The following is a 12,673-nucleotide window of genomic DNA, read 5'->3' as shown; positions in this document are numbered from 1 at the left end:
TCCGGACAACAGGCTCTCCGATTTGACACACTGAACTCTATCAGAGAAGTAGTTGGTGAACCAGGCGAGGCAGTGATTTGAGAAACCAAGGCTATTGAGTCTGCCGATAAGAATGTGGTGATTGACAGAGTTGAAAGCCTTGGCCAGGTCGATGAATACAGCTGCACATGCCATCATACTGCTAGGCTCAGGCCTACTTCACCGTCGCCCGCCAAGTCTATCAGGACCAGGCCGTCGCCCGCCAAGTCTATCAGGACCAGGCCGTCGCCCGCCAAGTCTATCAGGACCAGGCCGTCGCCCGCCAAGTGTATCAGGACCAGGCCGTCGCCCGCCAAGTCTATCAGGACCAGGCCGTCGCCCGCCAAGTGTATCAGGACCAGGCCGTCGCCCGCCAAGTCTATCAGGACCAGGCCGTCGCCCGCCAAGTGTATCAGGACCAGGCCGTCGCCCGCCAAGTCTATCAGGACCAGGCCGTCGCCCGCCAAGTCTATCAGGACCAGGCCGTCGCCCGCCAAGTCTATCAGGACCAGGCCGTCGCCCGCCAAGTGTATCAGGACCAGGCCGTCGCCCGCCAAGTCTATCAGGACCAGGCCGTCGCCCGCCAAGTGTATCAGGACCAGGCCGTCGCCCGCCAAGTCTATCAGGACCAGGCCGTCGCCCGCCAAGTGTATCAGGACCAGGCCGTCGCCCGCCAAGTGTATCAGGACCAGGCCGTCGCCCGCCAAGTCTATCAGGACCAGGCCGTCGCCCGCCAAGTGTATCAGGACCAGGCCGTCGCCCGCCAAGTCTATCAGGACCAGGCCGTCGCCCGCCAAGTGTATCAGGACCAGGCCGTCGCCCGCCAAGTCTATCAGGACCAGGCCGTCGCCCGCCAAGTCTATCAGGACCAGGCCGTCGCCCGCCAAGTCTATCAGGACCAGGCCGTCGCCCGCCAAGTCTATCAGGACCAGGCCGTCGCCCGCCAAGTCTATCAGGACCAGGCCGTCGCCCGCCAAGTCTATCAGGACCAGGCCGTCGCCCGCCAAGTCTATCAGGACCAGGCCGTCGCCCGCCAAGTCTATCAGGACCAGGCCATCACACTGTTTATTTTTTGATCACAGTTATTCGATTAATCCAAGTGATCGAATTACTATTTGCATCCTGTTTGTGACCCATGAGACTGGGTTGAATGATCGCTATTAACTGATTGATTGATTATTCCTGACTGACGCAGCACAGCTTGTAGATTCAGTTACAGAGATAAAAGTCTGTTGTCTGCTCTTTTATCACAGGGAGAGGGAGGGGAGTGAACTTAGTTTGCATGAGAAATAGGAAATGTTTTCATTGTGATATTGACCCACGCACCCTCCCTTACACAAAGACATATACACACACACACACACACACACACACACACACACACACACACACACACACACACACACACACACACACACACACACACACACACACACACGTTTCATTTGACTGCTCAAGTCACATGGGAGGCAGCATGTGGTTTCACATGAGGTGTTGTGTGTTTTTCCACAACTGGGTGTGTGTGTGTGTGTGTGTGTGTGTGTGTGTGTGTGTGTGTGTGTGTGTGTGTGTATGTGTTTGCGGTCACTGTGGTACAAGACCTATCAGACACCGTATAAAGCCTGGAAACAATGGAAAAATGCCACAGGGTATGCCAGGAAAGCCAGTCAGTCTATCACCCGTGACCCTACATCCACTCTTACTATAGTTGTTATTTTCTGCCTGAACCCGACCGGCTGGACTGGGCCAGAATTTTCTACAATAAATTTTTGTCCCGGGCTCGGGAATTGCCACGCTGTAAAAAAAGAAATGACAGCATGTGACTGGTGCAGCTCGTCTCTCTCTGTCTCTCTCTCTGTCTCTCTCTCTCTCTCTCTCTCTCTCTCTCTGTCTCTCTCTCTCTCTCTCTCTCTCTGTCTCTCTCTCTGTCTCTCTCTCTGTCTCTCTCTCTGTCTCTCTCTCTCTCTCTGTCTCTCTCTCTGTCTCTCTCTCTGTCTCTCTCTCTCTCTCTCTGTCTCTCTCTCTCTCTCTGTCTCTCTCTCTCTCTCTCTCTCTCTCTCTGTCTCTCTCTCTGTCTCTCTCTCTCTCTCTCTCTCTCTCTGTCTCTCTCTCTGTCTCTCTCTCTCTCTCTGTCTCTCTCTCTGTCTCTCTCTCTCTCTCTCTCTCTCTCTGTCTCTCTCTCTGTCTCTCTCTCTGTCTCTCTCTCTGTCTCTCTCTCTTTCTTTCTTTCTTTCTTTTTCTTCTCTGTCAGCTGCAAGTTAGCAGGCACAAGCAGCAGCAACAGTGTGTTTTGTGCTGTCTGTGGTGCTGAAACTACTTCCTTTTATTACAGCCATTTTGTTTTCATTTCTTACCTGTTGTTTATCTGACTGAAAAGTTATGTTACCGAAATCCCTAATATTTTTGTTTAGGCAGCAAAAAAATAAATAATCAAGATTCGGATGCTTCTCATGGAACCAGTTTTTAACCAGTAGCATATTGAGTTAGATAACATGATGCGTATGCAACTATCATTCTGAAGACTAAGATGCCAAGTTTGTGTCTTATTTTAAATACATTTTTTTTTAAATGCAAAAATTTGGACAATTTTCACACCATAATTCTCATTACCGAAATGCGTCTGGATTAAATTCTCGGGTAATTTTATAAAAATTTGACTTTCGAGAAACCTAACTTATCTGAATATAACACTATATATGTTGCTGTAGTTTGTCCATAAATCATACAAATGTTATACTACTTTAAGTTTACATTACATTAAAAACGAATTATTACGTGATGAGTGTCTGTGGAGATATTTCTCGGTTACGTAACACTTTTTAGAGTAAACTCTGTAAACTCCAATAATTTTTTTTTTTTTTTTAAATACGGATTTATTCTCCCACAATGCATCATCTAGAGGATTAGTCATTAGTTCATTTAATTTCTTGACTTTTATTATGAATGAGGATCTTATTTTCAAACATCCCCTTTACGACATTTAAACTTCTCATTACCAAAATGACAACAACAAAAATAAGCTAAAATTAGGAGAAATTTTACTTGACCAACACAGAACGGGGTTTAGTGATGTGGTCAATTGTTTGCTGAATCATGAAGGCTTTTTATTTTAAACATTTTTATTTCACCTTTATTTAACCAGGTAGGCTAGTTGAGAACAAGTCCTTTATTTAACCAGGTAGACCAGTTGAGAACAAGTCCTTTATTTAACCAGGTAGGCTAGTTGAGAACAAGTCCTTTATTTAACCAGGTAGACCAGTTGAGAACAAGTTCTTTATTTAACCAGGTAGACCAGTTGAGAACAAGTTCTCATTTACAACTGCGACCTGGCCAAGATAAAGCAAAGCAGTGCGACACAAACACAACAACACAGAGTTACACATGGAATAAAACAAACGTACAGTCAATAACACAATAGAAAAGTCTATGTACAGTGTGTGCAAATGTAGTAAGATTAAGGAGGTAAGGCAATAAATAGGCCATAGTGACAAAATAATTACAATTTAGCAATTAAACACTGGAGTGATAGATGTGCAGAAGATGAATGTGCATGTAGAGATACTGGGGTGCAAAGGAGCAAAAAAAATAAATAACAATATGGGGATGAGGTAGTTGCGTGGGCTATTTACAGATGGGCTATATACAGGTGCAGTGATCTGTGAGCTGCTCTGACAGCTGGTGTTTAAAGTTAGTGAGGGAGATATACAGTTGAAGTCAGAAGTTTACATACACTTACATTTTAAACTAGTTTTTCAACCACTCCACCATTTCTTGTTCACAAACTATAGTTTTGGCAAGTCGGTTAGGACATCTACTTTGTGCATGACACAAGTAATTTTTCCAACAATTGTTTACAGACAGATTATTTCACTTACAATTCACTGTATCCACAATTCCAGTGGGTCAGAAGTTTACATACACTAATTTGACTGTGCCTTTAAACAGCTTGGAAAATTCCAGAAAAGGATGTCATGGCTTTAGAAGCTTCTGATAGCTAATTGACATCATTTGAGTGAATTGGAGGTGTACCTGTGGATGTATTTCAAGGCCTACCGTCAAACTCAGTGCCTCTTTGCTTGATATCATGGGAAAATCAAAAGAAATCAGCCAAGACCTTAGAAAAACAATTGTAGGCATCTACAAGTCTGGTTCATCCTTGGGAGCAATTTCCAAACACCTGAAGGTTCATCTGTACAAACAATAGTTCGCAAGTATAAACACCATGGGACCACGTAGCCGACATACCACTCAGGAAGGAGACGAGTTCTGTCTCCTAGAGATGAACGGACTTTGTTGCGAAAAGTGCAAATCAATCCCAGAACAACAGCAAAGGACCTTGTGAAGATGCTGGAGGAAACAGGTACAAAAGTATCTATATCCACAGTAAAACGAGTCCAATATCGACATAACCTGAAAGGCCGCTCAGCAAGGAAGAAGCCCACTGCTCCAAAACCGCCATAAAAAAGCCAGACTACGGTTTGCAACTGCACATGGGGACAAATATTGTACTTTTTGGAGAAATGTCCTCTGGTCTGATGAAACAAAAATGGAACTATTTGGCCATAATGACCATCGTTATGTTTGGAGGAAAAAGGGGGAGACTTGCAAGCCGAAGAACACCATCCCAACCGTGAAGCACGGGGGTGGCAGCATCATGATGTGGGGGTGCTTTGCTGCAGGAGGGACTGGTGCACTTCACAAAATAGATGGCATCATGAGAAAGGAAATTTATGTGGATATATTGAAGCAACATCTCAAGACATCAGTCAGGAAGTTAAAGCTTGGTCCCAAATGGGTCTTCAAAACGGACAATGACCCCAAGCATACTTCCAAAGTTGTGGCAAAATGACTTAAGGACAACAAAGTCAAGGTATTGTAGTGGCCATCACAAAGCCCTGACCTCAATCCCATAGAAAATTTGTGGGCAGAACTGAAAAAGCGTGTGCGAGCAAGGAGGCCTACAAACCTGACTCAGTTACACCAGCTCTGTCAGGAGGAATGGGCCAAAATTCACCCAATTTGAAAGGCAATGCTACCAAATACTAATTGAGTGTATGTAAACTTCTGACCCACTGGGAATGTAATGAAAGAAATAAAAACTGAAATAAATAATTCTCTCTACTATTATTCTGACATTTCACATTCTTAAAATAAAGTGATGATCCTAACTGACCTAAGACAGGGAATTTTTACTAGGATTAAATGTCAGGAATTGTGAAAAACAGAGTTTTTAAATGTTTTTGGCTAAGGTTTATTTAAACTTCCGACTTCAACTGTAAGGCTTCAGCTTCAGGCTAAGGGCCTCTCATTACCGAAATTAAAAGTTTCTCATCATTTTTTAGGTCTGTTTCTCTTATAAGATCCTTCATTTCGGTAATGATCATAAACTAATTCTAATATATAGTCAATGCTGTGCTGGTAACTTTTTATTATTTAATAGGACCACTGCTTAAACCTATTGTATAGATGTAAAACATCAGCTTTTTGATTAAGTCAAGAAATACGGGTTTATAATACCCCATTTTTAATTATACTTATAGCCACAATCTGTGTTTCAGCAAAGAGGCACCCCCCACGTAATTGTTTTATTTTTTTTTAACCTTTATTTAACTAGGCAAGCCAGTTATGAACAAATTCTTATTTACAAACACGGCTAGGACACAGTGCCTTGTTCAAGGGCAGAACGACAGATTTATACCTTTTAATCGATGCCAAGCAGCGTTGGTTCCCATGATTTAAGCTAACGATTTCACCCCTCTCATTTCCGACTTGTATGCCCAAAACCGTCTGTGACCCTTCTGCGTATGTGTTAGGCCTAGTTAGTAACACAGCAGAGGCAGCGATGAATGGTTGTGTGTGTGTGTGTGTGTGTGTGTGTGTGTGTGTGTGTGTGTGTGTGTGTGTGTGTGTGTTAACTCAGTCAGTTTCGCAGGCCACGCTAAAACCAACCACACCGCTGACAGACCACAACACGATACGACACTGATGAAATACTTCCTGTCTCTTAGAAAAGCCAACACATCTTGTTCTGCTCTGACACACACTACCCAACATCCCTCACTCTCCCACTCACCAAGTCAGGTACTGTGATAACCCCTCTCTCCTTAACCCCTCTCTCTCTCTCCTTAACCCCTCTCTCTCTCTCCTTAACCCCTCTCTCTCCTTAACCCCTCTCTCTCCTTAACCCCTCTCTCTCCTTAACCCTACTCTCTCTCACTCTCCTTAACCCTACTCTCTCTTCTCTCTCTCTCCTTAACCCCTCTCTCTCTCTCTCCTTAACCCCTCTCTCTCTCTCCTAACCCTCTCTCTCTCTCCTTAACCCCTCTCTCTCTCTCCTTAACCCTACTCTCTCTCTCTCTCCTTAACCCTACTCTCTCTCTCTCTCTCCTTAACCCTACTCTCTCTCTCTCTCTCCTTAACCCTACTCTCTCTCTCTCTCCGTAACCCTACTCTCTCTCTCTCTCCTTAACCCTACTCTCTCTCTCTCTCCTTAACCCTACTCTCTCTCTCTCCTTAACCCTACTCTCTCTCTCTCTCTCCTTAACCCTACTCTCTCTCTCTCCTTAACGCTACTCTCTCTCTCCTTAACGCTACTCTCTCTCTCCTTAACGCTACTCTCTCTCTCTCCTTAACCCTACTCGCTCTCTCTCCTTAACCCCTCTCTCTCTCTCTCGTTAACCCCTCTCTCTCTCTCTCTCTCCTTAACCCCTCTCTCTCTCTCTCCTTAACCCTACTCTCTCTCTCTCTCCTTAACCCTACTCTCTCTCTCTCTCCTTAACCCTACTCTCTCTCTCTCTCCTTAACCCTACTCTCTCGCTCTCTCCTTAACCCTACTCTCTCGCTCTCCTTAACCCTACTCTCTCTCTCCTTAACGCTACTCTCTCTCTCCTTAACGCTACTCTCTCTCTCTCCTTAACCCTACTCGCTCTCTCTCCTTAACCCCTCTCTCTCTCTCTCCTTAACCCCTCTCTCTCTCTCTCTCCTTAACCCCTCTCTCTCTCTCTCCTTAACCCTACTCTCTCTCTCTCCTTAACCCTACTCTCTCTCTCTCCTTAACCCCTCTCTCTCTCTCCTTAACCCCTCTCTCTCTCTCCTTAACCCCTCTCTCTCTCTCCTTAACCCCTCTCTCTCTCCATAACCCCTCTCTCTCTCTCCTTAACCCCTCTCTCTCTCCTTAACCCTACTCTCTCTCCTTAACCCCTCCCTCTCCTTAACCCCTCCCTCTCCTTAACCCTACTGTCTCTCTCTCCTTAACCCCTCTCTCTCTCTCCTTAACCCCTCTCTCTCTCTCTCCTTAACCCCTCTCTCTCTCTCTCCTTAACCCCTCTCTCTCTCTCCTTAACCTCTCTCTCTCTCTCCTTAACCCCTCTCTCTCTCTCCTTAACCCTACTCTCTCTCTCTCTTAACCCTACTCTCTCTCTCTCTCTCCTTAACCCTACTCTCTCTCTCTCTCTCTCTCCTTAACCCTACTCTCTCTCTCTCTCTCCTTAACCCTACTCTCTCTCTCTCTCTCCTTAACCCTACTCTCTCTCTCTCTCCTTAACCCCACTCTCTCTCTCTCTCCTTAACCCTACTCTCTCTCTCCTCTAACCCCTCTGTCTCTCTCCTTAACCCCTCTCTCTCTCTCCTTAACCCCTCTCTCTCTCTCCTTAACCCTACTCTCTCTCTCTCCTTAACCCCCCTCTCTCTCTCCTTAACCCTACTGTCTCTCTCCTTAACCTACTCTCTCTCTCCTTAACCCTACTCTCTCTCTCCTTAACCCTACTCTCTCTCTCTTCTTAACCCTACTCTCTCTCTCTTACTCTCTCTCTCTCTCTCTCTCTCTCCTTAACCCTACTCTCTCTCTCTCTCTCTCTCCTTAACCTTACTCTCTCTCTCTCTCTCTCTCTCTCTCTCTCTCTTCTTAACCCTACTCTCTCTCTCTCATCACTTAACCCTACTCTCTCTCTCCTTAACCCTACTACTCTCTCTCCTTAACCCTACTCTCTCTCCTTAACCCTACTCTCTCTCTCTCCTTAACCCTACTCTCTCTCTCTCCAGACTGTTGTAGTACTGGTCCACTCTAGTTGAGAACTAAATCTACCCACTTACTCTCAGTCTGAACAATCATTTCCATTGAAGACGTGTGTTGAACGAGCTGTGGTTGAGGGTGGCCCCGTCTAAAATGAGGTGGGGTCTGATGTGTGACAAGCCGGGGTAAGAAATGTCTGAAGTTAGCTTTTTTTTTTAGGACGTGTTTAACGTTTAGGCCTAACTGGAGACTGTTGGATAGCAACCATCCAGGGAGGTTTGATTTGACCGACCTAGTGCTACTGACACTATTCTAGTCCCCTGTTCTGTTAACGGGGCGGAAACATTAGTTTAGGACTACATTAGCTTACGTCAATAACTGGGGAGAATGTAGCCTATTCAGAGAGACATGTGGACGTGATGCGAGTCAGCTGTATCATGGGATAGTTGACACCAGTCTTGGTTTGTACAATTTCAAAACCTTTAAAGACCGAATATAAAGACAGAATGAGTGTAATTTACACATCTACATCTGGTTTTCAGGATTCAACTTATTTATTTATTTTTTTTAATTGTAAAAATATATGTTTTGTTTTATTTTTTTGTTGCAGCTGCAGAATATTAAAACTCTCTTGTATCGTTGCTTTAAATCAGTGAACCTCTCTCTCTCTCTCTCTCTCTCTCTCTCTCTCTGTCTCTCTCTCTCTCTCTCTCTCTGTCTCTGTCTCTCTCTCTCTCTCTCTCTCTCTCTCTCTCTCTCTCTGTCTCTCTCTGTCTCTCTCTCTCTCTCTCTCTCTCTCTCTCTCTTTCTCTGGCCCTTGACCGATTTTTTTTTTTAAATAACATTTCCACCATAATTCCTTTTGTATCACTAAGATTATAATCTGTATTTATCTATTTCATAATCAGATATTATGCATTTTACCACAATTTCACCAACTCCCAATGCAAAAATTCTCATTACCACAGCAGTTTGAGGTTAAAAAAAAGGAATAAACATATCAATTTAATACATTTTTTTTTTTACATTTTACACCTAATGAAAAAGGCCGGAGTTAAACAGAACACTGGGAAAAAAAATGTATAATTTTTTTTTAATTATTGTTAAAAGATCATTTTTCTCATTACCACAACACAACCTTTTCTGAATCTTGTTTTCTGTCATAATTACATATTTGGATAAAAGAACAAAAAAAGGTACACTGTCAGATTAAGCAACAAAAAAAATACTAAAGTTGTATTTTTACTAATATTTCCTAAATATTAATGCATTACGGTAATAATGGTTTTAGAGATGAGAATGCAGGTTGTTTCGGTAAGAGTGTTGCATCGTTTGTAAGAAACTGTACTGAGCTCTATTAGAGATTTCATCATCAAAATGTCATTTTGTTTATCCCAAACTAAAATCACAGATCTAAATCCAATTGAATAAAACACCCCTTTATTTTAATCATTAGTACTGTAATTACGTGCTTTGTATTTTCAAAAGTGAATTTTAAAAAAATGTGACTTTTTCAAGGTAATATTGGCGTATTAGTTCATAGATGTATGGTTCTAAAAGTATTTTAGAAATATTTCTGAATTGAATGGGATCCTATGGGCAAACAACAGTACAGGTAAGTTCTAAAATGGGGGATATTCCCCTTTTATGGAGTGGCGGAGTGGTCTAAGACACTGCATCCCAGTGCAGTACCTGGTTCGAATCCAGGCTGCATCACATCCGGCCGTGATTGGGAGTCCCAAAGGGCGGTGCACAATTGGCCCAGCGTCGTCCGGGTTTGGCCAGGGGTAGGCCGTCACAAATAAGAATTTGTTCTTAACTGGTTTCTCTTGTTCTCATTGCCTCTGGCAAGGCCCAAAAACTCAGCTTTATATTTAGTGTTTGTAAAGAATTTTTATTCAGCCAGCCAGGCATTGTATTCCACAGCTTTAAACCCCAAACATGGGTATCCAGACCGAGCCTTTGTGGTAATGCGTTGGTATTTTTAGCTGCAGTTCCCTGTTCGGGAACCATTCTCATCAGCTCAAACAATTCCTACAGAGTAGCCCAGGCAGCGTTCTCTGGCCGATGGGAACAAATCGTTCATGCCAGGAATCTGGAGACTATTTTTTTTGTCGTGGCACTCGGCCATCAAGACAGTTTTACATCTACCATGATCTCTTCTGTGAGGAAGAGGTTTAATGGAAGTTGTTTTTTTTATAAGGCAGTGTAGCCTAATTTAGGTCTAATGCTATACATTTTTACATTTTAGTCATTTAGCAGACGCTCTTATCCAGAGCGACTTACAGCAGTGAATGCATACATTTCATAGATTTTATTTTCTGTGCTGGCCCCCCGTGGGAATCGAACCCACAACCCTGGTGTTGCAAACACCATGCTCTACCAACTGAGCTACAGGGAAGGCTATGCCTGTGTAGTATTACGTTGTATTAATGTAATGTTGACTTTGGAGCCCAGCCTCATTTTATGAAATCGGCTTAAATTGCTTGTTGTCATGGACTCTTCCCAAACCCCCCCCCCCCCTCTCTCTCTCTAGAAGCACTGACCCTCTCCTCTCTCTCTAGAAGCACTGACCCTCTCCTCTCTCTCCAGAAGCACTGACCCTCTCCTCTCTCTCTAGAAGCACTGACCCTCTCCTCTCTCTCTAGAAGCACTGACCCTCTCCTCTCTCTCTAGAAGCACTGACCCTCTCCTCTCTCTCAGAAGCACTGACCCTCTCCTCTCTCTCCAGAAGCACTGACCCTCTCCTCTCTCTCTAGAAGCACTGACCCTCTCCTCTCTCTCCTAGAAGCACTGACCCTCTCCTCTCTCTCTAGAAGCACTGACCCTCTCCTCTCTCTCTAGAAGCACTGACCCTCTCCTCTCTCTCTAGAAGCACTGACCCTCTCCTCTCTCTCTAGAAGCACTGACCCTCTCCTCTCTCTCCTCTCTCCAGAAGCACTGACCCTCTCCTCTCTCTCCTCTCACCAGAATCACTGACCCTCTCCTCTCTCTCTAGAAGCACTGACCCTCTCCTCTCTCTCCAGAAGCACTGACCCTCTCCTCTCTCTCTAGAAGCACTGACCCTCTCCTCTCTCTCCTCTCTCCAGAAGCACTGACCCTCTCCTCTCTCTCCTCTCTCCAGAAGCACTGACCCTCTCCTCTCTCTCAGAAGCACTGACCCTCTCCTCTCTCTTTCCAGAAGCACTGACCCTCTCCTCTCTCTTAGAAGCACTGACCCTCTCCTCTCTCTCTAGAAGCACTGACCCTCTCCTCTCTCTTTAGAAGCACTGACCCTCTCCTCTCTCTCCAGAAGCACTGACCCTCTCCTCTCTCTCTCAGAAGCACTGACCCTCTCCTCTGTCTTTCCAGAAGCACTGACCCTCTCCTCTCTCTCTCCAGAACACTGACCCTCTCCTCTCTCTCTAGAAGCACTGACCCTCTCCTCTCTCTCTAGAAGCACTGACCCTCTCCTCTCTCTCTAGAAGCACTGACCCTCTCTTCTCTCTCTCTAGAAGCACTGACCCTCTCCTCTCTCTCTCTAGAAGCATTGACCCTCTCCTCTCTCTCTCTAGAAGCACTGACCCTCTCTTCTCTCCTCCTTCTCCAGCAGTCACATCCTAGGAACAGCGGGTTAACTGACTTGTTCAGGGGCAGAACGACAGATTTGTACCTTGTCAGCTCTGGGATTTGGTCTTGCAACCTTTCGGTTACTAGTCCAACACTCTAACAACTGCCACCCCTTCCCCTTTCTCTCCTCTCTCTCTAGAAGCACTGACCCTCTCCTCTCTCTCCATGAACACTGACCATCTCCTCTCTGTCCCCTCTCCCTCTCCTCTCTCTAGAAGCACTGACCCTCTCCTCTCTCTTCCTTCTCCAGGAGCACTTACCAAGGTGAAGGAGTCCCAGAAGCACGTTGAGGAAGGCAAGATGGACGCTCGTCAGGCGGACGGCGTCAACGAGCGCTGTAACATCATCTCCTTCGCCACGCTGGCAGAGATCCAGCACTTCCACCAGGTCAGGGTGAGGGACTTCAAGGCCCAGATGCAGCAGTATCTAACCGAGCAGATTGGCTTCTTCCAGAAGATCACAGGCAAGCTGGAGGAGGCCCTGCAGAAGTATGACAACGCTTAGAGTAGAGAGGGGGACGGAGGGACACCCCTGATTGGTCTAGATCTGATCGCCCACTTTCTGATTGGTTCAGATCTCAGATCCGGCCCTCCTAATAGGTCTAGATTGTTCCGGAGCTGACCCTTGACCTTGCTTATTCAGCCAATCATCGACATTACACTCAACCCGCCTGACAACAATACAACCCACTGTGAGAAAAAGACAGAGAATCCTGGATAGTTTCCTGAAGCCTGGAAGTTGATTCCATGTTTGGTGGATACTGTTGAAGGGAGTTGTGTTGACAGTTTTTTAACGGGGTTGGTATAGTAGGTCAGAGCATCAAACATGAGATTGATTAGCTGTCATTAGCAAAAGGTGGCTACTTTGAAGAATCTCTAATATAAATTATATTTTGATTTGTTTAACACTTTTTTTTTGGTTACTACATGATTCCATATGTGTCCTTTCATAGTTCTGATGTCTTCACTATTATTCTACAATGTAGAAAATGTAAAAAAAATAAAGAAAAACCCTGAATGAGTAGGTGTGTCCAAA

The 12,673-nt window shown here is 44.9% G+C and overlaps 1 protein-coding gene across 1 annotated transcript in view; it reads left to right on the top strand.

Moving 5' to 3' along the window:
- The window catches only part of snx18 (sorting nexin 18), a 26,526-nt gene extending 13,853 nt beyond the window's left edge, over positions 1–12,673 (top strand). Inside the window, 1 exon segment of the mRNA NM_001173767.1 lies at positions 11,889–12,673. Within this exon segment, the coding sequence (NP_001167238.1) occupies positions 11,889–12,142 (254 nt within the window). The 3' untranslated portion in view covers positions 12,143–12,673.

Source organism: Salmo salar, chromosome 24 (assembly GCF_965601325.2).
Source record: "Salmo salar chromosome 24, fSalSal1, whole genome shotgun sequence".
Taxonomy (NCBI): domain Eukaryota; kingdom Metazoa; phylum Chordata; class Actinopteri; order Salmoniformes; family Salmonidae; genus Salmo; species Salmo salar.
This window is presented reverse-complemented; position numbering and strand designations above follow the sequence as displayed.